Source organism: Rhamphochromis longiceps, linkage group LG12, assembly GCF_057381845.1.
Source record: "Rhamphochromis longiceps isolate RC_006_pf linkage group LG12, R_longiceps_female_GT1.1, whole genome shotgun sequence".
Lineage (NCBI taxonomy): Eukaryota > Metazoa > Chordata > Actinopteri > Cichliformes > Cichlidae > Rhamphochromis > Rhamphochromis longiceps.
The window spans coordinates 38,123,541-38,149,012 of NC_140568.1; the positions used below are offsets into that span (position 1 = coordinate 38,123,541).

The 25,472-nt window shown below is 39.9% G+C and overlaps 2 protein-coding genes and 1 long non-coding RNA gene across 5 annotated transcripts in view; 1 reads left to right on the top strand and 2 right to left on the bottom strand.

Moving 5' to 3' along the window:
- Positions 1–20,299, top strand: part of col27a1b (collagen, type XXVII, alpha 1b) — a 71,495-nt gene extending 51,196 nt beyond the window's left edge. For 2 of the 3 annotated variants that reach the window (XM_085426233.1, XM_085426234.1), the window contains 30 exons: positions 535–579; positions 757–810; positions 1,435–1,488; positions 1,574–1,627; positions 3,554–3,607; positions 3,802–3,855; positions 6,789–6,896; positions 6,994–7,047; positions 7,314–7,421; positions 7,499–7,552; positions 8,062–8,115; positions 9,089–9,145; positions 9,235–9,288; positions 9,394–9,447; positions 9,558–9,611; positions 9,752–9,805; positions 9,887–9,994; positions 10,071–10,178; positions 10,967–11,074; positions 11,164–11,217; positions 12,646–12,708; positions 12,872–13,063; positions 13,567–13,584; positions 13,720–13,755; positions 14,388–14,414; positions 14,513–14,578; positions 14,765–14,933; positions 15,032–15,141; positions 16,065–16,283; positions 18,953–20,299. In XM_085426233.1, coding sequence (XP_085282359.1) covers positions 535–579; positions 757–810; positions 1,435–1,488; positions 1,574–1,627; positions 3,554–3,607; positions 3,802–3,855; positions 6,789–6,896; positions 6,994–7,047; positions 7,314–7,421; positions 7,499–7,552; positions 8,062–8,115; positions 9,089–9,145; positions 9,235–9,288; positions 9,394–9,447; positions 9,558–9,611; positions 9,752–9,805; positions 9,887–9,994; positions 10,071–10,178; positions 10,967–11,074; positions 11,164–11,217; positions 12,646–12,708; positions 12,872–13,063; positions 13,567–13,584; positions 13,720–13,755; positions 14,388–14,414; positions 14,513–14,578; positions 14,765–14,933; positions 15,032–15,141; positions 16,065–16,283; positions 18,953–19,099 — 2,391 coding nt within the window. In that variant the 3' untranslated portion in view covers positions 19,100–20,299. The remainder of the gene's footprint in view (positions 1–534; positions 580–756; positions 811–1,434; positions 1,489–1,573; positions 1,628–3,553; positions 3,608–3,801; positions 3,856–6,788; positions 6,897–6,993; positions 7,048–7,313; positions 7,422–7,498; positions 7,553–8,061; positions 8,116–9,088; positions 9,146–9,234; positions 9,289–9,393; positions 9,448–9,557; positions 9,612–9,751; positions 9,806–9,886; positions 9,995–10,070; positions 10,179–10,966; positions 11,075–11,163; positions 11,218–12,645; positions 12,709–12,871; positions 13,064–13,566; positions 13,585–13,719; positions 13,756–14,387; positions 14,415–14,512; positions 14,579–14,764; positions 14,934–15,031; positions 15,142–16,064; positions 16,284–18,952) is intronic. The other variant, XM_085426235.1, reaches the window with a different exon arrangement.
- Positions 12,965–16,192, bottom strand: LOC146657878 (uncharacterized). Its single transcript, XR_014914111.1, has 3 exons — positions 16,058–16,192; positions 15,040–15,188; positions 12,965–13,102 (listed from the first exon to the last, which is right to left on the bottom strand). It is a non-coding gene; the product is annotated as an uncharacterized LOC146657878 (long non-coding RNA).
- A 347-nt stretch (positions 20,300–20,646) lies between the features above and the next one.
- LOC146657879 (uncharacterized) lies at positions 20,647–25,051 on the bottom strand. Its single transcript, XM_085426236.1, has 8 exons — positions 24,982–25,051; positions 24,572–24,742; positions 23,405–23,583; positions 22,132–22,225; positions 21,948–22,017; positions 21,816–21,852; positions 21,059–21,122; positions 20,647–20,901 (listed from the first exon to the last, which is right to left on the bottom strand). The coding sequence occupies exons 1-8, from the start codon at positions 25,003–25,005 to the stop codon at positions 20,743–20,745; spliced, it is 798 nt and encodes a 265-aa protein (XP_085282362.1). The 5' UTR covers positions 25,006–25,051; the 3' UTR covers positions 20,647–20,742.
- Between the last annotated feature and the right edge of the window lie 421 nt (positions 25,052–25,472).

Consider the following 25,472-nt stretch of genomic DNA (forward strand, 5'->3'; position numbering starts at 1 on the left):
TGATCTCAGGTTCTGTTTAATATCAGTTGGCTGTAACAGTCTTAAAGCTCCATTAGATCATTTTTGTTCTGGGTTTGAACACAATCAGGTCTGAATTAGGTTAATTTTTTTTAAACTTATTGATACATTTCAAAATGACTGTCACTTCAATTATTTGACATGAACGCTTGGCAGTTCTTACTCTTGGCACCTCCTGGTTATTTGGCAAATACATCAGCAGTTATTAGGCATAAGAAAATAATGAAAGCAAAATGCACTCACACAAATTTGGGTCCAGATTCCATTTACCAAACTTGACTTTGATGGATAGAAACTTTACCAAGATAATTTCCTGTTTGTCAGGAAATGGTTGTGGTTCTAGTGGCTATCAGAGATTTCAATGCAAAACGTAGCTGTAACGTTAAACCTAATCGAGGATAGAGAGAAAGTGAACCAAGCCCTATCCTAATTTTAACACATGGAAACAACACAATTATATCTAACTGGCTACTCACATTTCAAAACCTATTTTTCTGTGTGTGTCATTGTCTGCAGGGAAGACTTGGTGAGCCAGGTGAATCTGGGCCTAAAGGATTTCAAGTAAGTTATTGGGGCTAACAAAGCTTTCTTTTAGGTCAGTGTTGAATTTGTTGTAAGCAATAGTAGTGGATAAGACATAGGTGTGCGTTGTTTATGTTTATCTCGTGGGGGTTATAGCATTTCAAAATATTTATGAGTACCTGGAGTGTGGGTGTAACAAATGGCTATTATTTTCAGGGTATCCAAGGCCACTCTGGACCTCCAGGAGCCAAAGGACTTGCAGGAGAGCCAGTGAGTTTTAGTACTTTTTTGAAGCTTTAACAATAGCTGCTTTTGTTGGTCACATTTTTTCTCTGGTGTTCACTCCATGTGGTTTAGTTAGACAAAATCTAGCTGTTGCAGAATTTCTTAGAAGATACGTCATAAATCAGTATCTCATTGTCTACTATAACTCAGAGCTCTGTAGCAGCTACTATGCACCCTACGTGCCCCTGCATATTTAGACTGATTTTCTTCATTTTTGACCCTACTTAGGAACTTCTATCCTGTTTGAAAAAGCCTTAGACAGCCTAATCCTCTTTCTCTCATGCTTCCCAAATCTCACAGACACAAGCAGAAAAGTAGTGAGTTGGAGACAAGTTGATTTACACCATCTCCTTCCTCCTTCCCTGGCAGCCTTATTGTAGCCTCACTGTGTCTCTATGACAGCAGCCCAGTTTTTACATCTTTTAGGAGTTTTGGCTCTGTGTTGTGATGGCTGCAGATTAACTTATATTCATAAATCCAAACTTTCTGCCTATTACTTGTTTCTTTTCACCTGTTCTTTTTACTCTTTTAATGTCACTTTCAGAGGTTTGTCCAAGATTAGAAAATGCTCTTAACCTTTTTATTGAGGCTCCTGTTTTATTGCCACAGGGACCAGCAGGGCCACCAGGAACGACTGGGCCACTTGGGGAGATTGGGCCGAGTGTAAGTTGATCACACAGTCTGTGTAAAGCCTCCAACTGACTTTTACATTTGGATAGAATAATAAAGCTGTGACTGTTCCTAACAGGGGCTACCAGGGAAGACCGGAGAGAGAGGACCGCCTGGTGATCTTGGAGAGAAGGTGACGAGGATGATATGTTGTCAGAATTGCACTTTTTTTTATTGAATTATAATATCAAAACTGCCTTTGATGATTTAATCATGTCATTTGTGTCTCCAGAAAGGTCACATTGTTTTAGGTCTACTCTGGGATCATTGAGAAATTGTGATTTATTTGCTTTATGCTTTACAGAAATATATAGTACTGAATACATTCAGACTCATTTTCCCCAAATTATCGGTAGCATAAAATGTAAAGAAAATCAGAATACAGTACAGCAATGGTACAAGACTATTTATTTTTATTATTTTAAAGCCTGTATGTATCGATCAGCAGTAATGGCACCTATGTGTCCATATTACTTGCGCTAAAGCACCCCAATACAATCAGGGATGTCAGACGATTCCGCTCCTCTTTAAACCAGAGGATGCGGTTTCCAGAATTTCCAAAAAGAATTTCAAATCAGGCCACAGGATTTTCCTGTCTTTTTTCCATGCATAGTGCCCACGCTGCTGCCTCCTGGGCTTGACCAGGAGGCAGCAGCAGTGTTTCTGGATCTCGTTTATATGGTTATTCTTTTGCCTAATAGTTTTAATTTGCATTTGTACATGTAGAGATGAACAGGGCTCAATGGCAGCGGGTTTCAAAAGTGTTCCTGAGCCCATGCAGGGCTCTGCGCTACAAAATCATGCCTGCTTTTATTGCTGTGCCGCCTGAGAGTCTGAGGCCTTTCATTTCGGAGGCCTTTCAATTCTGGCTTGTTCCTTGCATGCATAGATTTCCATTCATTCTTTGAATATTTTAATGATACTATATATAATAGATCAATTCAGTTTTAGTTATACGGTGCCAATTCACAACAACAGTTGCTTTATATTGTATTCCAACAATATTGGAGAGAAAATCTCCACAATCAGATGGTTTAGTGAAATCAACAAACACACTAAATCAAGTTTAGTGTGTTTGTTCTATACACGCCAATTTCTTAAACACGCAAAACAGATCTCAAACTTGTAGTAAAGATAAAACTTGTATAACAAAAAATAGTTCTCCAGTTTCCACAGGGTCTCATTTTTCTTGAAAATAGTTTTGTACACAGCCAGAAAACACTGTAGATACTTTAGAAAGGAAATGTCATGTGAAATTATATGTCATATAGTCGAGGTGCAATGCTGAAGTTAAGAGGGCATCATCATAGTTGAGGGCATACCCAACTATGATGGGTAAGGCTGTGTCTGTCTGTTTAGACTTCTGCTACAGGTCATTCTGTGATGCTATGGATATATATAGCTGAGATTATTTGACCCTGTAGTGCTTCTATGACAAATGTTTTTCCATACATCATATGAGTTCAGAAGGTCTACAACAATTTTTATTTGAGAGGTATCTGTCAGACTAAACTCCACATGAAATCCGAGACTCAAGGTTTTTCATTACAATATTGCACTGTAATGGGATAGGTGTTACTCCCTTGACCCGTCAGTGGGTTTAATATTGATGCACAGGAATAACCTACTGGATTTGGACTTATCTACTAAGATAGGTATCAACCTGTGAATACAGTGTAACTGCTCAAAGTTCAAGTTTTAAAAAAGTAACATTAATTCCAAAGCTGTATGAACTGCTTTTTGTATATATGTGACTGTTGTGTTCCTGTATGCTTTTTATCCACTCAGGTTGCTGTCTTTGTCTTTGCTGCCATTGTTAATAATTTCATTACTTTTCAGCACAAAAAGTACTGGTAGTAGTTTTGTGCTGGCAGATTAAGTTAAGCTATTAGTTAGTTAAGCTTTTATAAAAAGTCAGTTTTTACTCCCATGATTTACATCGTAGTACCCTTCATAACAGGTGGCACTGATTAAATTTATCCTGTTGATATCAAAGATTGCATGTTAGACATTTAACACATTGATGGTAGCTTAACGGTCACGCTTCACTGTTTGACAGGGTGACATTGGTCTACCTGGTAGCATCGGCGAACAAGGCTTGATTGGCGAGAGAGTGAGTTTCCCAAGTTTTCTTTCTGTGATGTCTTAATGATTATGATGTACTTGATTTATTTAGTCTGCACCAAAATCGACACAAAGTGCTAAATGTTTGAGTGTGCAATTACATCTGTTTTTGCTTCCATTTCATTACCGTCTTTGTCATCAGGAAGAAATACAACTATAATGTTTTTGTGATTTGTCTGTCAGGGTGAGCCAGGCATTGATGCGGAGGCTGGGCCAAGTGGACCTGATGGTGCCAAGGCAAGTTTTAAAATACTTTAAAAATATAAAAAAAGAGATGTGTATTAACTGTTTTTAATTGTACAGTCCCGGAGTGATTATAAAAACATTTATCAATTATTCAGCTAGTAGTTAAATAATTGTTATTAACTTCGACGCTGATTAATTTTATCCTGAAGCTGTCGGTGAACTTTGCAAACTTTCCTGTTTACGGTAGCAGCTTACTGTAATTAGAACAAGTCAAGTATTGTTTGTGAGATATTGGCCTTTGTACAATTGGAGTACATTGTGTTGATGCTCAGTGAAAACAGATAGCAAGCTATTTTAGGAGCTCTGCTGTCTGGCAGATAGTGTGACAGAAAAAAGAGGAAAAGCATAAAAAGTGTGCCTATTCAGCAAAGCCAAAATGTTGGAAGTACGGCTGATGGACCCACAAAGCGCTTTTTGCTCTGTCAACGTGCTAAAATGTGAGCTGAGAACACTGAGGATTAGAAGAAGCAACCTGAGATTCTTTTCAGCTTCATGCTGTACAGGACTTTTTCTTCTGTTCAGCGGAGTAAACTACTTTGAGAGGTTTCTGGCCACAGTGCAGCTACCAGAAGAGATTAGCAGCTTTTGCTGTTGTTTGAGGAATGAAAGGGGAGTGAAAATCGGTGCATTGTAGTGGTTTATTGCACAAATATTATGTAAACCATCAGCAGAAAATCACAAGATTAAACTTTTAGAAACAATGTTTACCAAACTATGTAATTACGATACTTTGACATGGTATGAACCCCATTATATTTGTTTTCACTGAAATGTCTTGCAGTCTTGTCTCGTCAGAGCTACCAGCCAGTATTCTATTTGAGAAGGTGGCAAAATGTCCCTGACTTTGCCAAATAAATGCTTCTCCTGTATTAAAGTGTTATTAGCTCATTTGGCTAAAGTAACAAACTACCAGTCAGAAACTAATCAAACTTACGGACGATGATTGCTGAATGTGTCTTCACCCAAAATCGTTCTCAAGGTTCTGGTCACGCTGTACAGGCAGTAACCTGTGAATTGTGATGGATCATGGGCCGATGACTTACACATAAAAATCCTGTAACAGAACGGAAATACTAAACAGCCTGCATTTAGATTAAAAATAAGGATCACAGCATTTGATTGTTGTTTCACCATTAGTCAGCATTAGTTCACAATTACATCTTAGAATATGAACATGGTTGTCCTGTGATAAACGAGGAGCAATATATTGGGGAGTCAGACCATACTCTGTAAGTAATTTAAATAATCTTAAAATTGATTCTAAAATGTCCTGGAACCTAATGTAAAAGGGCTAGATCAGGAGTAATGAAGGTCACTCTTCATTCCCTGCTAATAAATGTTGACTGATGACTTAATAACAAAGTGTTAATTAAGGGTAAGGGGTAGTGGGGTTGGAGATTTAAACATGTGTTGATGTTTTAGATGAAGAACATTTTTTGAATTGTTCTAATTTTATTTTTAAAGAACTTCATGATGTCAGTGCTAGTTAGCACTAATGCAGCCACTCTGGATCAACAGGGGTTGAAGATCGTGGCACGGCTAAGATTATAGTGACTATGATCGTGTTGCCTTTGAAATGGTTGCTTTGAAGGCAGGGACCAGATCTGTGACTACACACAGTTAACTTAATTACATTCATAGCACAGCCAGAACCTCGTAGATTTGAAACAGTAATTGAAAAATGTCTCCAAGAATACAGCGAGTGCAACACAGTTGGTGCAAAACAATGACATAGATGCTCTGCATCCTTGATTTTATATAGAAATAGAACCAGAATAGAACCAGTTAAGTCATGCAAACAACATGACATGCATGCACTGAGTTGCAGTAATTGTTCCAGGCTGCCTCAGATTGATTGCAAAATTGAAACTGTGTCTACATTTATAGACAACAATTAATGCAAACCTTTACCAATTTCTCTCAGTCTCTTTTTCCTAGTCACAAGGAGGTTGCATTTTATTTTTGCTCTGTGACTGAACCACAAAGGACCATGAAACCTGACAGAACTGTCAGCCTGACTACAGTGCTGGAAAAAAAACTGAAGTTGTTCTCATTTTCCTCTGTTAATAATGGCATAATAATAATATGCCGTGTTCTCTAAAGTCTAAGTGCGTTTCTTGGGACACCTCAGTTCAGTCTTGCATTCTAATGAGATACTCATTTGGGATAGTCTGTTTTATTTCTCGTTACTTTACATGAAGAAGGTCCACTATGCCTTTTCCTAAAAAGTACTGTCAGACAGCAAGACGGGTAGACTTTCTTAGAAGACGACATTTCGGCTGTAAAAAGTTAGACGGCCAAGAAATTGTCAGTGAAACAAATCTGTCCTCATGATAATTTCTGATGATGTAACATCATATTTACAGCCAAACTTTGCCCTACTTTCTTATGATACTTGATACTCTGGGAGCACAAACACCTTAAAGAATATGTCAAGTCAAAATGACACTTTTATTTATTTATTTATTTTTTATCTCTGAAATATTTCCAGTACGGTGCCTGTTTGGTCTAATAAATTAGTCATGCTTTTGTGTCATCCTGGCGCTTGCCTTTTCTGCGCTTAGACGTCTGTTACTGTACAGAAATGCTGAATACCATTAAAGATTTTATATATAACCTGAAGCTCTCCTCGGAATCAAACTCCTCCGGCTGGTAGATATTAACTCCTTACACTACCAGCAGGCATCTCCATCTGCTGTTGTGCAGGCCTCTCAGTGGGCAGTATCATTAATGGCTTATAAAACACTGTAACATATTTATTTTGGGCTTGTAAAATACTTTATTGGATATAAATAATGATACTTTGTTCAAATATATGAAGCTATGAATGTTTGTAATTATTGTTACAGTAATCCAGTTTATTCTCACTCAACTGTTAGATCATGGTTTTCTTCTTTTTATTTGACTCGTTCCACTCTTCCCAGGGTGAAAAGGGGGATGCTGGTCCTGAGGGCACCACAGGAGACAGGGGTGAATTTGGCCTGAAAGGAAAGGAAGGACCCCCTGGGCCTCCTGGGCTTGTGGGCGTGAGGGTGAGTGTTTTGGTAGCCAGCTCCAAATTTCATTCAGTTCCAATAAAAAGACAGCTCTTTTGGTCCACTAGAACCCTGTTTGATTTTCTGTTATCAGGGTCAGGAGGGTAAACCTGGCAAAATTGGGGAAAGAGGAAGGCCAGGAGAAAAGGTTTGTCAGTTCACTTGCTTGAAGCTAAATACATCTTTCAATCTTGGATGTCTGTCAATTTACTCTCTTGCACTGGGAGTTAAAATGTTCTCTACTGTAGTAGTAAACAAACAGAAAGGTCTGTAACCTCAATAAGCACAACACTGAAGGTGCTTGTCAAGTAGAGTTTTAGCATTAGATGTTTGATTTTGACAAACTAACTGCACAACTACTTAGGGCTATTTGTATGCTCAGTGAATAGCTGCTCATTGATGGCCTTTCTCCAGGGGAGCAAAGGTCAACAAGGTCATCTGGGTGAGACTGGGCCAGCCGGTGTGCCGGGAGAGCTAGGATTTTTTGGGCAGAAGGGAGCAAGAGGAACCATCGGACCAGTGGTAAATTCTTTACAGTAGGACTAAAAGACTTCATTAGTGTGTTTGTATATATGGGCTAAATATATATATTTCCCTAGGGTGCTCCAGGGAGAATGGGCCAACAAGGAGACCCGGGCATATCAGGTTACCAGGTAAGCCTTTGTTTAATACAAGCATCTAATTGTGGGGTGTTATGAAAAATGAGAGACCCGAGGGGAATATTCAAACAGCCAGGTTTTCATCTTCAGGCTCTGTACAGACTCACATAAAAAGGGATGTTTTTTCACGGGTCATTGCGATGATTCTTGCGTACAAAACGATCCCTATGAGTGGCACCTACTCCAGTCAGAGAATATATGAGACGACGATCTATAAAAAATATAACAGTAAAATGCAACACTATTACTGCATATAAGACGGAATAATATCATTAACCTGGGGATTCATCTTATCAAGTAGTAAAATAAACATTTTCATTCAAGTTAATTATTTTATGACTGTATGCACGCTATTGAAGTAAAGGCCAGTGACACTATTGGATGCAGTCGGATGTTTTTTCTGCTCTTCTTCTGTCTTACAAACACGTCACACTGTGAAGCTTAAGCTCAGAGCTTGCTGTTCTGAAATGAGGTTGGGTCATAATCGTATTTTCTTGTCATAGGGTCACGCTGGACCACCAGGCCCACTGGGACCACCTGGGCCAAAAGGTGAAAAGGTACATTCCCAGTCTTATTTACTGCCTCTAATAGGCAGTTGCTCTTTGTGTCTAATGAGCTCTTCCTAACAATGTATGTAGCACATTGTCTTTGAGTGCATGGTCAGGAGTGTTTTTTGGGGATACACTTGAACTTCAGTTGTGTCTCTAATTAGTGCTTCCTGTGTCTATCTTGTTGTCCTTGCAATATCCCCAAAGTCATCTCTAATTTGATCAGTGATATGAACTAGGACACACCCAATTAACTCAGTGTATCAAGTGTATATAATTAGCCAAGCACCTGGACTCTTTTGCACATGATTTTGGCGAGATTAGCCACATAATTTGTGTTTATTTGACAGGAGCAGCATAGAATGTAACTCACTGCACCACAGTTTTAGTGAGATGCTAATTTGCAATTTTTTTAGTCCCTTGGCAGAAGCCATCTGGATGTGGATATTTGTCATTTTCCCTTTGCCAATATCCTAGATATGATGGCTATGCTTGTGCTCTAATTAAATCAATATCATCCAATCACATGGATGATTGCAAAATTTATGACTGTCAATAAAAAATAGTGCAGATAAATACAGATCTGTCACAGTTCTGTTTTTATCATTTTTGCTACAGTACATTTTCGTTCATTTACTTGGCCCCTGCTCAGCCCTAATTATACTTCAGCTTTTTATTTTCCTTTCTGGGCTCTTCAATTATTTATTTCATTTGATACATGCACAGCACATACCTATTAAAATTATACACATATCTGTGGCTATTGTTTAATGAATCTCATAAAGACCCTGGAACAAATATTGGCTCCATTTATGTAAAATGGAATCATTGTGGGTAATAGTGCATGTAATGATTTGCCATCCATATAAAGAGAGCAAGCCATGTGTTTCAAACAAAGCATGCATTGATTTTGCAAAGACTGCTGGATTTAAGGGAAAATCTACTGATTGCAGTTGTTTTTTTTTCTATGTTGCTCAATTAGGGTGAACAGGGGGATGACAGCAAATTAGAAGGTCTCCCAGGTCCTGAAGGTGACAGAGTGAGTTTCCGAGATTTAGCAGTTTTTCAAGTGCTGGTTCTCTGTGTGCTCTTCCTGATTGTTTATTATGTTTTCCAATCTTAATCCAGGGCCGTCCTGGAGACAGAGGAGAGAGAGGAGAACCAGGTGACCCAGGGCAGACTGTAAGTAAAGTTTTAAAAAAAAGTGATATGCTCCTCTTTTTACATTATTTTTGGTGCAAACGGGGTTAAAATCAGCATTGAAATGAAGAAAATAAACATTTTCAGGGTCAAATAGGTTTTGATGGAGCAAGAGGGGATCCTGGTGCCCCTGGCCTTCCTGTAAGTATACTTTTTCTTGTAAACTGTAAAACTCAGTTGTATGAATATTGTGTAAAATTGTCCATAAAAAAAACTGCAATCTTTAAATCAAACACTAATAATCATTTCAGGGGAAACCTGGACCAAAGGGACAACCAGGACTGAAAGGATCCAAAGGTGACCAAGTAAGGACATAAATAGTTGCAAGATTTTACATTTATGAGTAACTTAATCACCTCTTCCAATATTACTGGGATATTATTATTACTGTATTTTCTTTTATGTACCCATGTCTGAACCTTGACATGAATTCTTTGTGTTTCAGGGTCAGAAAGGAAAATCAGGGGCAAGAGGTGCATCTGGTACCAAAGGGCCACCAGTGAGTTGGACAAACTCCTTGTCTGCTTATATAATGAAACCTTAACTTAAACATTAACATAAAGTTTTCTGATCGTCCAAGGGTCCCGAGGGCTCCACTGGTCCACGTGGGGTTGTTGGGAGGGAGGGACTTGAGGGTCCACCTGGTATGGATGGCCAGCCTGGCATAGATGGAAGTAAAGGCGTTAAGGTGAAGACACTGTCAGTGGTGCCTGTTTCATTGAATGAAAAGAAAATATTGCTCATTGATTGCCTCCTGTATTTAGGGGGAGCAAGGAGAAGATGGAAACGTGGGCTTTCCTGGAAAACCTGGGCAGCAGGGTGAAAAGGGTGTAACAGGGCTTCCTGGAAATCAAGGATCCTTTGGTCCAAAGGTGATGATGATGAAATGATGCTTGACAGCTTGCCTGGCTTTGATCATATTCATAAGGAACATGTTAACAGCATAAGAATCTTTATAGACTGCAGTGCAGGCAAAATTGTTGCTGATATTACTCGTAATTGCCAGAAAGCTTTTAATCTGCTATAAATGCCTCCCTCAGCAACATAATGCTGCCTTTATATGTGGAGCCTTATGTAATTTCAAAGGCTGAATGCTGCATAAAGTCTTTATACTGTTTCTCAGAAGACCTACTATCCATTGCAATAATGTCGGGAAGTTTGTGTTGGAAAGTATCAATGAATTGCCACAGTTTTTGTTTGCATGTCCTTGCAAATATTATATAAGATGCAAATATGCAAGACAAACAGAGAGGCTGTATTTATGAGATCTGAAGCATTGGACAGTTTTCACCTCGCTGCCCCACTCAGGGCATCAAGTTGCATTCTAATTTTGTTATATGTGATGATCTAAACATAAACATGCCAAGTTTTGATGAACTGTAGCTTGGTTCTTCTGCATCTAAATCTAAACCGATTTAAGGGACACCCAAACGAGAAAGCAACAGGCCAGCACAACTGTATTTTAAGTTAAGTTTTGCTACTGATACTTGCTACATGATTAGGGACCACACTAAATGCAATTAGCAGTGCCTTATCACAGAAAACATGAAGTAGGTGCTCGCTGAACTATAGTGACTTCTGTATTTTTGTTAAAGTATCTATATAGAGGTTATGGCATGGATGTAAAAACGATTCTCGTGTGATTGCATTTCTTCTATAGGGCGAGAAGGGGCTCCCAGGACAAATTGGTCCAGCAGGGAAGAGAGGATCCATTGGCGGGATGGGATTACCAGGAAAACAAGGAGATCAGGGAGTTAAAGGGCAACTGGTGAGGGCTGACAACTCAAATTCCTTTATAGGACAGCATTCTTTTGCTAGGCAATATATCCATACTTTCCCTTCCTTCTTTTTTATTAGGGGGATACTGGTGAACAAGGATTTCCGGGGGTGTTTGGTCTCTTTGGACCAAAGGTAAGCTTCTACACATTCTCCATTTAGAAGTGATGACCTCAGGCCAACATTTTTAGACTGAATAAAGTTTTTAACCTTTAGAATAGGCTTATTAAAGTAATTTGTGGGTTTAAGTCACCTTAAGGCTGAAAAACTTTTTTAGTCTTAAGTTGTCGAGAGCTGCATAATATTATATGATTTTTGGAAATATTAGACATGAAAGCTGTTTGGTATTACTGTAACATGCCTCAGGATGACATCTGCTACACCATAAGTTTTACTTACAGCACTGCTGAAGTATATATCATTACAAGCTGAAGAAACAGAATAGGCTTTATTGGAGTCTGAGTCTTTAATTTAAAACCCTGAGAGTGATGTTGGATATTTTCCTGCAGTGGGGAGTTGAACAGGAGTGTCGAGCGCATGAGCTTTGTGCCGGTGCTCGGTAGAGTTTATAATGGTCGTACTTACTCAGAAGAAATGGGCAAGAATAGTTAAAGCATGACAAGTTCTGGAGTGATGTTACGTTTGTAATGTCAACAATATTGATAACTGTAATAAGTGTAAAATGTAGTGTTTTTGTAATGGCACTTTTTATGGTCAGGGCTTCTGTAAAACACTGTGCTTCAAACCATTTACTCCTTTTTTATATACATATTTAAAAGGAAAACTGTCAGCGCATGTGCTGTTCACCTGTTGGATAAATGTTTGAAATAGCACATCTGTAACAGCACCTCCATGTTTGTGAAACCAAACTTTAGATTTATAAGAATATTCTGCGCTGCTGTGTTCTGTGCTTGTAAACCGCTTAGCTTTAGATTCCAGACTGCTCGTTTAAAAAAGTAATTTTTAACAACTTACATACTTGAAGAATAACTGTTTATTAATTTAAAAAGCTGCCTAATTGATGTAGTGTTTGTTTGTACTCTTACCTCTGCAAAAAAAGAGATGCTAACACCTTGAAGCTAAGTTGCTTTTTACACAATCTAAGGTAAATCCACACAAAATTTCTAAAGCAACTTTTTAAACCTGATATTAAAAACATCGTTTTGTTTGTTTGAGAAAATAATCTGCTGATCTGTATAGTGCGGTAAAACATTATTTTACTGTATTAATATTATAAAATGACTATTATAATAGTAGATGTATAAATTTAATGCACATGGGGCTTTGACACAGACACAATCTTAGACCTGCTTCTTAATGAATTGCAGCTAGAGACATTTCTTCAGCAGCTTTAATGGTGATGGAGGACAGTTTAAAACTGGCATATAGCTGTTTAAACATATCAACATCAGACAATATCATGAGAATCAGGGTTTCCCATCATCCAGTTTCCCACATGTAGCACACAGCTTTGGATGTGTTCTCACTACTTTAAATAACATGTTTGGTTTAGACAAAGAAATACAAATACTATTGTCTTTTTTTTCTTGGGCTTGTTTCTAGGGACCTCCAGGAGACACTGGCCCAGCAGGAATACAGGGACCAAAAGGACCACGTGGTTTGATGGTAAGATGAAGATTAACGGTAGTTTGGCAACTTGGTGCAGTATTTCAGCCAATTTCTGTGCACTGAACTCTCACAAACTGCACACTTGGCATGAAAATTAAGTACCGCTTCATCAGATGCTACATCATCCGTCCTCAGTCACTTACATGCTTCTGCTTTCCAGGGTATGGAGGGTGCTTTGGGCCCCGTTGGCATCATTGGCCCCAGCGGTCATCCTGTATGTACCTCGTATGTCATCCCATGTGCCAAGCTTTATGTGACTTCTCCCTGGTTTTTTGGCAATGATGGAGTGATCCTTTGTCTTGTTTCTCTCCATCAGGGACCCCAGGGTGACAAAGGAAGTCGAGGGGAGACGGTGCGTGGCGCTGTTTTGATGAATCCTTTTCTGTCTTTACTGTGAGCACAGAATAGGATACTTAGTATGGAGACAGCACACCGCTCAGCCTCCTTTGCCCTCAGGACTTTTCATTTCCTATTGTGTTCCACTGTTTGTTGTTACACTCACAGTGACACTTAGCTGCTGTGGAAATCCTGTCAGGGTGATAAATGTTGGCTGCTTGCTCCTCTCAAGCTTTTTAAGAGGTTTGTTGAGTGCTCATACACAGGGATAATTCGCAACCTCACTCTTAAAACGCCAACAACATTCATGTATGGGTTTGCTGTGTGGAAATAGGATTTGCTGTGTGGAAATAAGATTTCTGAGTGTAGGCTTGCAAAGAAGCAAGAGGGCAATTCAAAATACAGTAGATAAAGACTGTCTGTTGAATTGGTAGCACTAAGATGCCATTACACTGTACAAGATAATATAAAGTCGTCTCTGCACTTATATTGATTGTATTGCTTTCATCTCTCTAACAGGGGACGCAGGGACCTAGAGTGAGTAATTAATCATATCTGTAGCTTTTACATTACTTTTTTAAAGCATGAAAAGAAATAAATGACCTTAATCACTTTTTATAAAAGCCAAGTTATAAATATTTTGAAGCCTAATGTGTGAATGGAACTTTTTAGGGATCTCCTGGTCCTCGTGGACCACCTGGACCAACCGTGAGTTCTTCTTTTTCTAAGGCAGATTTCTGTTTCAGACAATCTGGGGTTGATTTTGATGTTTCATGCGTGTGGGGGGGAAATGCCAGGGAAAATTATGTTTAGTTGAAATGGATGACTTGTATTTTCCAGAAAATATAAATAAATTAATTGATCTCTGGCAAAGACAGGATGATTTAGTGGGAGAACAGACTGAGACACGCTGAGAGTAAAAAGTAGGAAAACGTGGGATTCCCTTTAAGTCTGCTGGAAAATAATTTGAAGAGTAAAAAGTCATTTGTACATGTACACTTTAAACTATAAACATACGGTGCTATTTACAGGATAATCTAACTAGTTACACCTGCTTTTCCCCCCACTGTGATCTAATACAAATAGCTTTTGGCTAGCAGCTTTTCTTTTCTGCATTTGATACGCTTTATTTCCTGCTTTTTCATGCCTCATTTCCTCTGCATTCATGATTGTGTCTTATCTGCACGTTGGGAGAAAATTAAACACCACCACCGACAGGGTAGATCAGGATTTACAGAACTGTTTCATGAACACAAATGCACTAAACGGCTGTTGTTACATAAATGCAGATAAGACAAAATAAGTTGTAATATAACAGGTTTTTTTCTGTTGTTTTCTAGGGGCGTCCCAGTTCTGCCCTTTCACTTGTAAGTGTGTTTCACCTGTTTTGTTAAACTGGATTTTTCTGGGATTAATCACATAATGCAAGTTACCTTCATGCCTTGCTACTTTTTTTTTCTGGCAGAGAAATGAAGCCCTCGGTGCTGCTTTTCAAGTCATTATTGATTCTCATGCTGCACTGAGACAAGAGGTTTGTATTGATGGAAACTATGCAGCTAAAGTTAATTGGGTCACTGCAGCAGTACAGAATATAGTCATGACTATCACAGTTTTCAAGAATAGCTACAAATAAACCAACAGTTAACAATGAAATGAAGTTTCATGTACTTAAAGACAAATTTCAAAACCTCAAGTGATTTATTTATGTGCAAATTAGAATTATCCGAGCATGGACCTGCCCATGTTAGACCAGGGCAATGAGATATTTAAGATGCTGCAGCATCTCAGCACTCTGATCCAGAGTCTTAAGAACCCGCTGGGAACCCGCGACAATCCTGCCCGAATCTGCAGAGATCTCTACAACTGTGAGCAGAAGATGTATGACGGTGAGGAAATATTTAAACAGGACCATCATTTCTGTGCACATATGGTCTCTGTTTATGTAGTTAAGGGTTGTTCTCCCATCCTTCCTTCATGTTGAAAGGCACTTACTGGATTGATCCAAACCTCGGATGCGTAGCTGACATGATTGAGGTGACTTGCAACTTCACTGGTGGAGGACAAACTTGCCTGAAGCCTCTCACAGTTTCCAAGGTTAGGTTATCTATTTGTATCCATTTGCCTCAGCTAGATACAATATCCTGTAAAATGTAAATACATGTCACTTAGATACAGACAAGATTGCTTTGAATACTATGCAGACGGTGGGTAAATATCAAATCCACTTGTGTCCTTGTGGAAAATGTTTTCCTCGTGTTGGCTTCAGAAAGATTTCTGAAAAAGTAGAGAGGCTTGGGGTTTAAGATGGGCCATGTGTGTGCATAATGACACTCGTGCAATAAATAAAGGAGCACAGCTGTTCAATTTCTGGCTCTGCACAATAAACTCTAGGACTATTTGGAAAGATCACAGTCGTAGTGAATCTTAAGGCATCACATTTGGTCTTCAGACTTGGCCAAGTCATCATCAAACACACACTGAGTTGGCAAGTAAATCCTCAGACTCTGAAAATACCCTTTATCCACTGATTCTTTTGTCATTTCAGCTTGAAGATATTGCAACAAAACACCGAATGGCACACAATAACACAAATATGGACTGATCTATTTCCTTGGTAAACTGTGAATATAATAACAGGGTTAGATAGTCATAATTAAGGTACAATCTGTGATCCAGATGTACCTCATTCAGATTCATAGCAGAGCTGCAGTCTGTTATCAACATCCAAACAGATTGTGCTCAAGTCTGTCCATTAGAAAGACTAACAATTGGTTATTTTTAATTGTAAATTAACAATTGTTAGGGGTTGCTATCATTTATCTTAGTTTAACTGCTTTTCTGAACGTACTATAGTACATTTACTTCAAAAATCATGGTCAAAAAGAGTAAATGATGTAAGATGAAGCCAATACACTCAGTATACAGCAAATAAGTTTGTCATAACACCACGTCGTCCAGATTCTGAACTTGACCTTTTCACATTTAAATGCATTGAGAAAAATCTACTTACTTTATAGTTGGACACCGGGGTCGGTCGCATCCAGATGAACTTCATCCACCTTTTGAGCACTGAGGCTGTGCAGCACATCATCATTCACTGCCTCAACATGTCTGTGTGGGCAGCAGGGCCTTCGCTGCAACGTTCATCCACAGCTGTAAGCTTCAAGGCCTGGACAGGGGAGAGGATTGGAGCAGGAGACCTCCTGGAGCCGCTCATACCCAGAGATGACTGCTGGGTATGCGTCGTTACCGTTATGGCACTGAAGTCAATGCAATACTCAGTACTTTGGTCTTAATTGTATTATTAATGTATGTTGGGGTTTTTTGTACAAAGCAAAAAATGTTTTTTTTTTCCTTTTAGGGCAGCGGTCCCCAACCTTTTTTGCACCACGGACCGGTTTATGTCCGACAATATTGTCACGGACCGGCCTTTAAGGTGTCGCGGATAAATACAACAAAATAAAACCAGCACCGGTACCAAAAAAAGAAGATTCATTCATAAGACAGGAAAAGACCCAGGGAAACCGAGTTAATGATAAAAACACTAAAAAAAATAACGTTGAAAACCATAAATTTCACACCCGAGCCTCAACTCTTGCGGTCCGGTTCCAAATGACTCACAGACCGGTACCGGTCCGTGGGCCAGAGGTTGGGGACCGCTGTTATAGAGCATCACGTGCTTTAAAGACTTTATGACAAGTTCCTCTAAAAACATAACTTAATGTTTTAACAGCCAGTTGGCTGTTTCATCAGTTATACAGAGATACTGGTTAACCAAGTTTTTTGTTTAGTTTTTTTCTTTAAGCCTTCATGCTTCACAAAGCTAATCACCTTCTCACCCCAGCTCCATTCTTCAATATTCAACCTAATATTTTGTGGGTTAATGCAGTTTGGTTTGATGTGCTCAAAAAAAGGAATGCAGCATTAGCCTTCTTTCCATAAATCCTGTCCCGGTTACTTTGGATAATCCACAAAACTCTTTGTCAGTAGTTTCTGGAAGGAGCATTTCTTTGGTAGAAAGTCATTCCAATTAAAATTATTCCCAGTGACGTCTGAGGATTATCGAGAATAGACTGCTTTTTCAGTGAGGGGCTGTTACACCCCGGCCTAGGCAACCGGGGTGCAACGTAGAAAAACAAAGATAAGGAAAACAAAACTACGAAGAAAAACACTAAGGCTCTCCACCAAAATCCCAAAAAGTGTCTCAAAACGAATTTATTTACATCAAAACACAAAACGTCAAACTATTTACAACGGGGGGGAAGAAGATCGCGACCATGATCAACTGACACACAGGGCTTAAATACATGGAGGGAAACAATCAGGGAATGGACAACAGGAGGGAAACACAGCTGGGGCAAATCAGAACTGACGAGACAGGGAAACGTAAACTGAACACATTAAGATACACAGACTTTCAAAGTAAAGTAGGAAACACATAACAGTCACGCAAAAACAACACATTACCAACGCCAAATCGTCAATCCCGGAGGAGCACCTAGACACTCAAATCCACACACAATTACGGTCACAGTCGTAACACCCCCTTACCCAAGAATTAACATTAACCCCAAAATGTTTAATTCAAGGAAACACCCAAAAAAAAAAAAAAAACATTTAAAACATACAACCCCAACGAAAAATGTTTGTTCCATGTCCAGCCCATACGGCACCGGCCACCGTCCCGCAGGCGACGCTGATGACTGGACGGGTCCTCCAGTGGAAACGGAAAACCGGAGCGGGCCCTCGGATCCTCCAGCGAAGACAAACGAAGCTGATGAAGGCCGGAGCGGTCCCACTGACCCTCCAGCAGACGACGAAGGCTGAGGCGGTCCCTCGGACCCCCCAGCGAAGGCAAATGAAGACTGAAGCGGTCCCACGGACCCTCCAGCGGAGGCAGATGAAACTGATGGAGGCTGGAGCGGTCCCCCTGACCCTCCAGCAGACGACGAAGGCTGAGGCGGTCCCACGGACCCTCCAGCGAAGACGGATGAAGTCTGGAGCGGTCCCACGGACCCTCCAGCGAAGGCAGACGAAGGCTGGAGCGGTGCCTCGGACCCTCCAGCGAAGACAAACGAAGACTGAAGACTGATGGAGGCTGGAGCGGTCCCCCTGACCCTCCAGCAGACGACGAAGGCTGAGGCGGTCCCACGGACCCTCCAGCGAAGACGGATGAAGTCTGGAGCGGTCCCACGGACCCTCCAGCGAAGGCAGACGAAGGCTGGAGCGGTGCCTCGGACCCTCCAGCGAAGACAAACGAAGACTGAAGACTGATGGAGGCTGGAGCGGTCCCCCTGACCCTCCAGCAGACGACGAAGGCTGAGGCGGTCCCTCGGACCCCCCAGCAAAGGCAAATGAAGACTGAAGCGGTCGAAATTGATGAAGGCTGGAGCGGTCCCCCTGACCCTCCAGCAGACGACGAAGGCTGGAGTGGTCCCACGGACCCTCCAGCGAAGGCGGATGAAGGCTGGAGCGAAAAAGAAGCCCTCTATTGCTTGCTCTACAGCATTTCGAGGTCTATGTCGGTTCCAGTTCAGCACCTGTCATTGTTTACACAGACCACAACCCCCTCGTGTTTTTGACCCGAATGCAAAATTCTAACCAAAGGCTCATGAGATGGTCCCTCTTAGTACAAGATTTCAATCTGGAGATCCATCACAAAAAAGGGACAGAGACTGTACTGGCAGATGCGCTGTCACGTGGTTTTCGGAACCCCTAAGCGCCAAACATCTTAGTTAAATTCCATTTACCTCTTTTTGCACTGGTTTTGAAGACAGTGATGGATATCTGAAAATGAGCTGATAAAATTGTGTCAATATAGAAATGACGCCAGGCGACGGAGAACTGATTCTTTCATGTAATTTTGTGATTATATCCCATAACACTATGCAAATCTGGCTTTCAGATCAAGGATGGGCGCTGGCATCAGACGCATTTTATCTTCCAGAGCCAGGATCCAAACTTACTCCCCATAGTGGATGTGCACAACCTCCCAACTGCAGAGCCCGGGGCACACTATCACCTAGAGGTTGGACCTGTGTGCTTCTTATAAATGACTGTGGCACGCTCCTAAAAGCAGTGACTTCATGGAAGATTTTGGATTAGGGAGAACAGCACTTCAGTGATTTGCAAAAAAGAAAAAAACACAAAAAAAACAACCTCCCATTTTTTTTCTCCCCAAAATATGCTTGGACTGCAGAAACAGGAGGGGCGCCAGATAAAGAAGGCCCGTTGGAATCGCAGAGATAAGACTTCTGGCACTAATCAGCATATGCAACACAATAAGCTCCTTTTGTTAGAGACTTGTTTGTGTGACACAAGACCTGGATGCCCCTTTTGGAAGGAAGTATTATGAACGTCTCATTTCTGTCATCTCTCAGACCACGGTGTATCATAGTTTCTTCACGGTCTGACTTGTATGGAAATACAGAACAGTTCAAATTCAGTTACTCCTTCTTTCAACGTTTAAGTATTATTTAAACATGTATATGTACTGTATATTGTAAGATAAAGTGCAATAGTTATTGTTACACAGCCTTTAAGGATACACCGTATCAATGTCATATCACTCATTCAGGTATAGTGTGCTTCAAGCACACACACACAGTCTCCAGGTAAGTCTTTTTGAGCCTCTATTAACTGTCCAGTGCTACGAGACACCACATTTATGCGGATATCTTCACACAAATAACTGCTGTGGGGTGCCTTAAATGTCAAGGTGGAGCAAAGATTTCTCGTGTGAACTGAAAAAAAAAAGTGTCAAGATGCTACCTCGTTCTGTTCCTCCCATCCCGCAGCAAAACAAGTCGTTGCCTGATATGATCTGGGATGACACAGAGGTGACACCTGGTGCTGCCGCAGTCGACACGTGTATGATAAACTCTTGTCAGCAAAGCTAGGTCTGTGCTTTTAAAGGGAAGACTGTTACGTATACATACAGGCCAAATTTCTTAAATTATATTTTCAAGGTATTACCGTTTTCAATATTCTTTGTATGATTCTGACAAAATAATTTAAGTTTGTCAAAATGTAAATGTATAGCTATGCAACATTTATTATCAGTGGATTCTATTTAAAGATTATTTAAAATCTTCAAACTAGGCACCGTTTTAGGATTGTATTTTATTTTTTTGTCATTCGGAGGTTTAAAGGTTCTTACTGAAATATGCAATAATGATAACGACTCAGAGGATATTTTTTTTGTTTTTACACTATACAACTCTTAACTACCATGGTACACAAGCTAACATTGTTTTGGTCTGCACAGACGTTTAAGTCTAACGCCTCGATAGGTAATTCGATAAAAAGTCTGAAAGCTTTGTTGATAAGTAGCTTTCCGAGTTTTTCTTCAAAGGAAAATTTTCAAACGCAACAAAATAAATGCATTTAAACTGCCTGTTTGTGACACTTTACTTTCCTTTTGTTCATTTCACACCTGGAAATTTGATGTCGTGCCAGCCACTACTACCATTGTACAGATGAAGGTAAATGGTGTCTGTGATGTCTTTTTTCTCTAGCAGCTTTCATCATCATTTAAATTTTAATGCCATTAGGGGCAATGTTACTGCAGTCTTACGCAATTCAAAAACACAGACAGACTCCAGGTTTAAAAGTGTTATATTAGCAGAGTGCTGTATGGGTGTTGATAAGACCAGTTAAGACCATGTTTGTACAGGATGCTGTACATACACGGTCTTATCTCGGGCACATGGCATGACGGCCGCCATCAATTGGCAGGTTGACTCCAGTAATGAAGCTGGCAGCATCAGATGCCAGGAAAGCAATGCTGTGGGCCACTTCTTCCACCTCGCCTGGTCGACCGAGGGCATGGGTCTGCTTACACTTATCAAGAAACTGGTGGTAAAAACATAAAACAATAAGAAAATAATGCTACACTTTTGGTTCTGTTGCTAAAAAAAGTTAAAGAAATAGATCCTCACATTTGAGATGACTTGAGTTGCATGACTGAGATTCTATACATATTTATTCAGCTGAATACAGTAAATATTACCTGGGTATACTGTTCGTCATTTAGTCCCGCTCTCTTGTGGACATCGGTGATGATCACACCAGGACTGAACAAATAAAATCAGAAATGAATTTTTTCTCCCCATCAGAGTTTTGGACAGTCAAACAGCACAGAATTGAAAGCAGTTTTCACACATGGACTCTTGAAAAAGTTTGGAGAACCAGTTCAGGAGTTTGAAGTTGCCCCTTCTTTGTAGCACACAGCAGCAGGTAAATGGACTGATACTTATACAACACCTTTCTATTCAGTTGAGCACTCAAAGCACTTTCTACTGCAAGTTCCATCCACCCAATCACACACAAAATCACACAGTGCTTTCTAAGCACTTTGTAACAGTGGCGCGCACACTCGCACTCCGATGGATGCATCAGGGGTGCCTAAGAACACTTCGGCACGAGGCTGGATGAGTCAGAGATTGATCCACTGACCGTTCCAATTGGGAAATGACTTGCTGTGCCACCTGAGCCACAGCCGCCCACGGGAGTTGCTTGAGATGTCAAATTCTTTGTTTGGTTTAAACCAGGGTGCTGCATCGTTAGAGCAGGCAGGAGGCATATGATGCCCACTTTGCTTGTGCTATTTTCACTAGTTTCACTTTTATCAGCACTATCCGCTGAAAATCTGAAAATGTGAAGGGCCGCACTGCACGTTTGAAAAACTTCTTATTAAAAGAAGAATGAGAAATGAATGTGATCATAAATCTGAACCTGTGCAACGATAACATGTTTATTGCACTTACCAGACAGAGTTCACTCTAACCTGCTTTGATGCCAGCTCTGAAATTTAAAAAAGTAGTTATATGATGGGCCATTCTTATATGCCAATGCAAACTTTTATATTGCTGTCCACATGAAGGTAATAAAGAGCTCACCAAGTGCTATGCAACGTGTAAACTGATCAATAGCAGCCTTGGACATGCAATAGGCCAACACACCAGGGAACTACAGAGAGAAAAATTACACTTCTTTGAAGATGCTTTATAACACATAAGTTCATAAAGATATTTCATATGGATGGTGCTGTTTAAATATTGCGTCTACATGCAGAGTACCCACTGATCTCTGTCCGTTCACACTGGATACATTGACGATGGAGCCTTTGGTCTTGATCAGGTGCGGTACACAAAGTTGGGTCAGGTGGTATATAGATCTGTAATATATGAACTAAAATTACTTTTAAAAGTCTTTGAACATTAAATATGCAGTTATGACTCAGTATAATAACCAGTGCTTGGTCAGTTAACATCCTGACATCTGTGATTGGCTTCACCATTGTAGTAAAAGCAGTATCTCACCAAGGCCTACATTAATCAGGCTACATCCAGTCTAGACAGCTGATGAATGGTTCTACTGAGATAATGTTCCTGTCGATAATGGCAGTGTTAAATCTGTATTTGCACAGAATTCACTTTCTGCTTGTGAATTCCAACCTGTTTTTACAGCACAATAGAATTAATGTAGGACTAAATGGATCCTACATTAGAAGGATTGGCCATCCTAAGTATGTTAAAAAAATCGACTTCAAAAGGATACCGTGTTCTTATCAATTGTTTAACATTTTATATTTTAACAGCCTCACATTTTCATACATGCAGCTTCATTGTGTCCATGGTGTGGAAAAATGGTTAAACATGCTTAATTCTACTTTTCAAGCACGCATGCACACGTTAAAGAGAAAGCACTGCTAAACTGCTCACAAAATAATAAAATATTAACTGTTAAACGTCACGTACAGTTTAGAATATTTAAATAAAATAAATATCATATTCAGTTGTATTCAAATGCAGCATCTTAAAAAATACCCTCACAGGTTGACAAGTATCATTATTATAAAGATATTCTTAATATATGAAGAGTGCCATGTAATAAATGATTTCTCTTTCCCAGTTTTATATTTAACCTCTTCTTTAATCCCACCCACTCCATGACATGCTGGTCAGTCACAGGAGCACGTTCAGTGAGAGACTGAGATTACCGAAAAGCACCACTGAACGACACAGGAAATCATTCCTGCCTGTGGCCATCTCCCTGTACAACGCATCCACTTAACACACTGTTTGCTGCTACAACTACACATGTTTCTTTTCCAACTATTATTTATGAGTGACTTATGTATGTATGTATGTATATATATGTATATATTGTACTATTCTTAGTTAGTGTATTGTCTGTCTTGTCTTAATGTTGGTTTAAAATGGAGCACTGTAACAAAAAATAATTTCCCCCAGGGATCAATAAAGTATTCTGATTCTGATTCTGATAATCAACAACTATATGGCTTTGTGAAACTGACACCAATACATCTCCTACATAAAGCCAGGTCTCCTACCTCACATTAACGTTCATGACCTTGTCATACTGAGCCAGGTCTGTTGTCTCGATGCTGCCCATTGCCAGTATGCCAGCACTGTTGACCAGCACATCCAGCCGGCCGAAGTGAGCGATAGTTTTCTCCACCGTGCTTTTTACAATCTCCTCATCAGTCAGGTCTCCAGGAACGAGTAGAGGCTGCATGCACACACAACCTTTCATTAAGAACTGGTTTTTAAATTAGTTATAAAGTTGACAAAAATGTATGCCTTCAACACTAAAGTAACAGTAAATACAGAACAAACTGTTTTGTTAATGGCACAAATAATGGTCAAGTAATAACAATAGTGGCACCAGCCTTAAAAACTGCTTCTTTACACTCACCAGTCACTTTGTTAGTTACAATGCAAATATCTAATTAGTCAGTCTCTGAGTATTTAGAGTATTACTAAATGCAACACATTAAACCTTGAAATAGATGGACTACCACAGCAGAAGACCACACAGGGTACCACAGCAGGTGCCATTCCTGCTGCTTTGGATGGTAGGCTCAGAATTTGGCGTAAACAACATGAAAGCACAGATCCATCCTGCATAGCATCAAAGGTTCAGGCTGCTGCTGAAGGTGTAATAGTGTTTTCTTGACACACTTTGAACATGAAAATGACTTTGCACTTTGTTCAAATGCCCTCCAAAATGACCAGAGTCCAACAGATGAGCTCTGGCATTGTGGTGAAATGGGAGATTTGTAAAATAGACATGCAGGAGACAAACCTGCAGCAGCTGTCTGACACTATCAAGTCAATATGGACCAAAATCTCCAAAATGTTTCCTGTATGTTCTTGCATCTATGCCGTGAAGATTTAAGGCAGTTGTGAAGGCAAAAAAGCTACTAGTAAGGTGTAACTTACAAAGTATACAGTAAGTAGGTATATGCATCTCTATGCTTGTTTTTGTAATTCTGATGTAGTTACAAACACTAAAATTGTTTAATAACTTAGTTCTGCTCATTAAATTGACCTGCTGTTGGTCATTAAATTGACCACCAGGAGGTCACAGGAGGTTGTACCAACCGCTAGAAAATGTATAAAAGTATAATATTTTTATTACAGCATCCAACTTGTGTTTATTCAACTACATTATGGAAGTGCGTGCATATATATATGAAGCATACTACGTTATGTACCTCGTCGGCTCCACAGTCTGTGCATTCTTTGGCTACTTTGTTGAGGTTTTCCACATCGCGGCCGTTCAGAGCCAGCAGAGCTCCGAGTTTAGCGAACAGGACGCTCGTACCGGCTCCAATTCCCGAGCTGGCGCCTGTTATCAGGGCCACTTTCCCCTTCAGAGATGACACCTACAATGCACAGCAAAAACACTTCCAAGTCTTTCTCCAAGGTATCTTAACTTGCAGAAATAAGCCCGGATTTCGTTCATTTTTGTTGCCCTTATTAGCCAGGTCCCTCTTGGAAGTTAAATGTAACTCTCAATGAGTTTTCGCCTGGATAAAATAAATGAATAATAATAAATACATGACCAAACTCATAAATGAGCAACCATGAAGGACTGTAAACCCACGCAAGGCAATAAACTTACTTTAAACGCATCACCTGTAGCCATGATTTCTACCAGGGTCCGCGTGACAGTTGTCCACTACTGATGACGCAATGTGACGCAATAAGTCATTTGTAGTTCAAACTAGTTCTTAGGACTACAAGATGTTAAGCGGACTCTCACGGAAAAGATGCTGCATGTAAAACATATTCTGAAAACATGCTAAAATCAAAAATGTTTTTATTATAAAAGTTTTTTTGTTTTTTTTTTAAACACGCAACATTGGCAATTTATTACATTCCCCTTTAGAGTACTTGAATAAATGGAAAGGAACCTGTTAAGGACAAAAATAATTTCAAAACTGATTTAAAGCACAGACAGTGTAAAATACGGATACATCTTCGTCTGAAAGGTGAAACGAACTTCAACCTGTATATCTTTTTAACGACCAGCAGGAGGCGACTCTTAAAGTTCCAAAAAGACTTGCGTTTACAAAGAAGTCTATGGGGAAACAATCCTCAGCTCCTTTGTTA

What these genes read in the sequence shown, in the direction of transcription:
- LOC146657879 (XM_085426236.1), bottom strand. Translation starts at nt 25,005, where the DNA reads ATGGCTACAGGTGATGCGTTTAAA. An exon ending in GTGTGAACGGACAGAGATCA is followed by an intron (nt 22,018 to 22,131) that starts GTGGGTACTCTG and finishes TTCTCTCTGTAG; the next exon opens with TTCCCTGGTGTGTTGGCCTA. An exon ending in ATGACGAACAGTATACCCAG is followed by an intron (nt 20,902 to 21,058) that starts GTAATATTTACT and finishes TTTTACCACCAG; the next exon opens with TTTCTTGATAAGTGTAAGCA.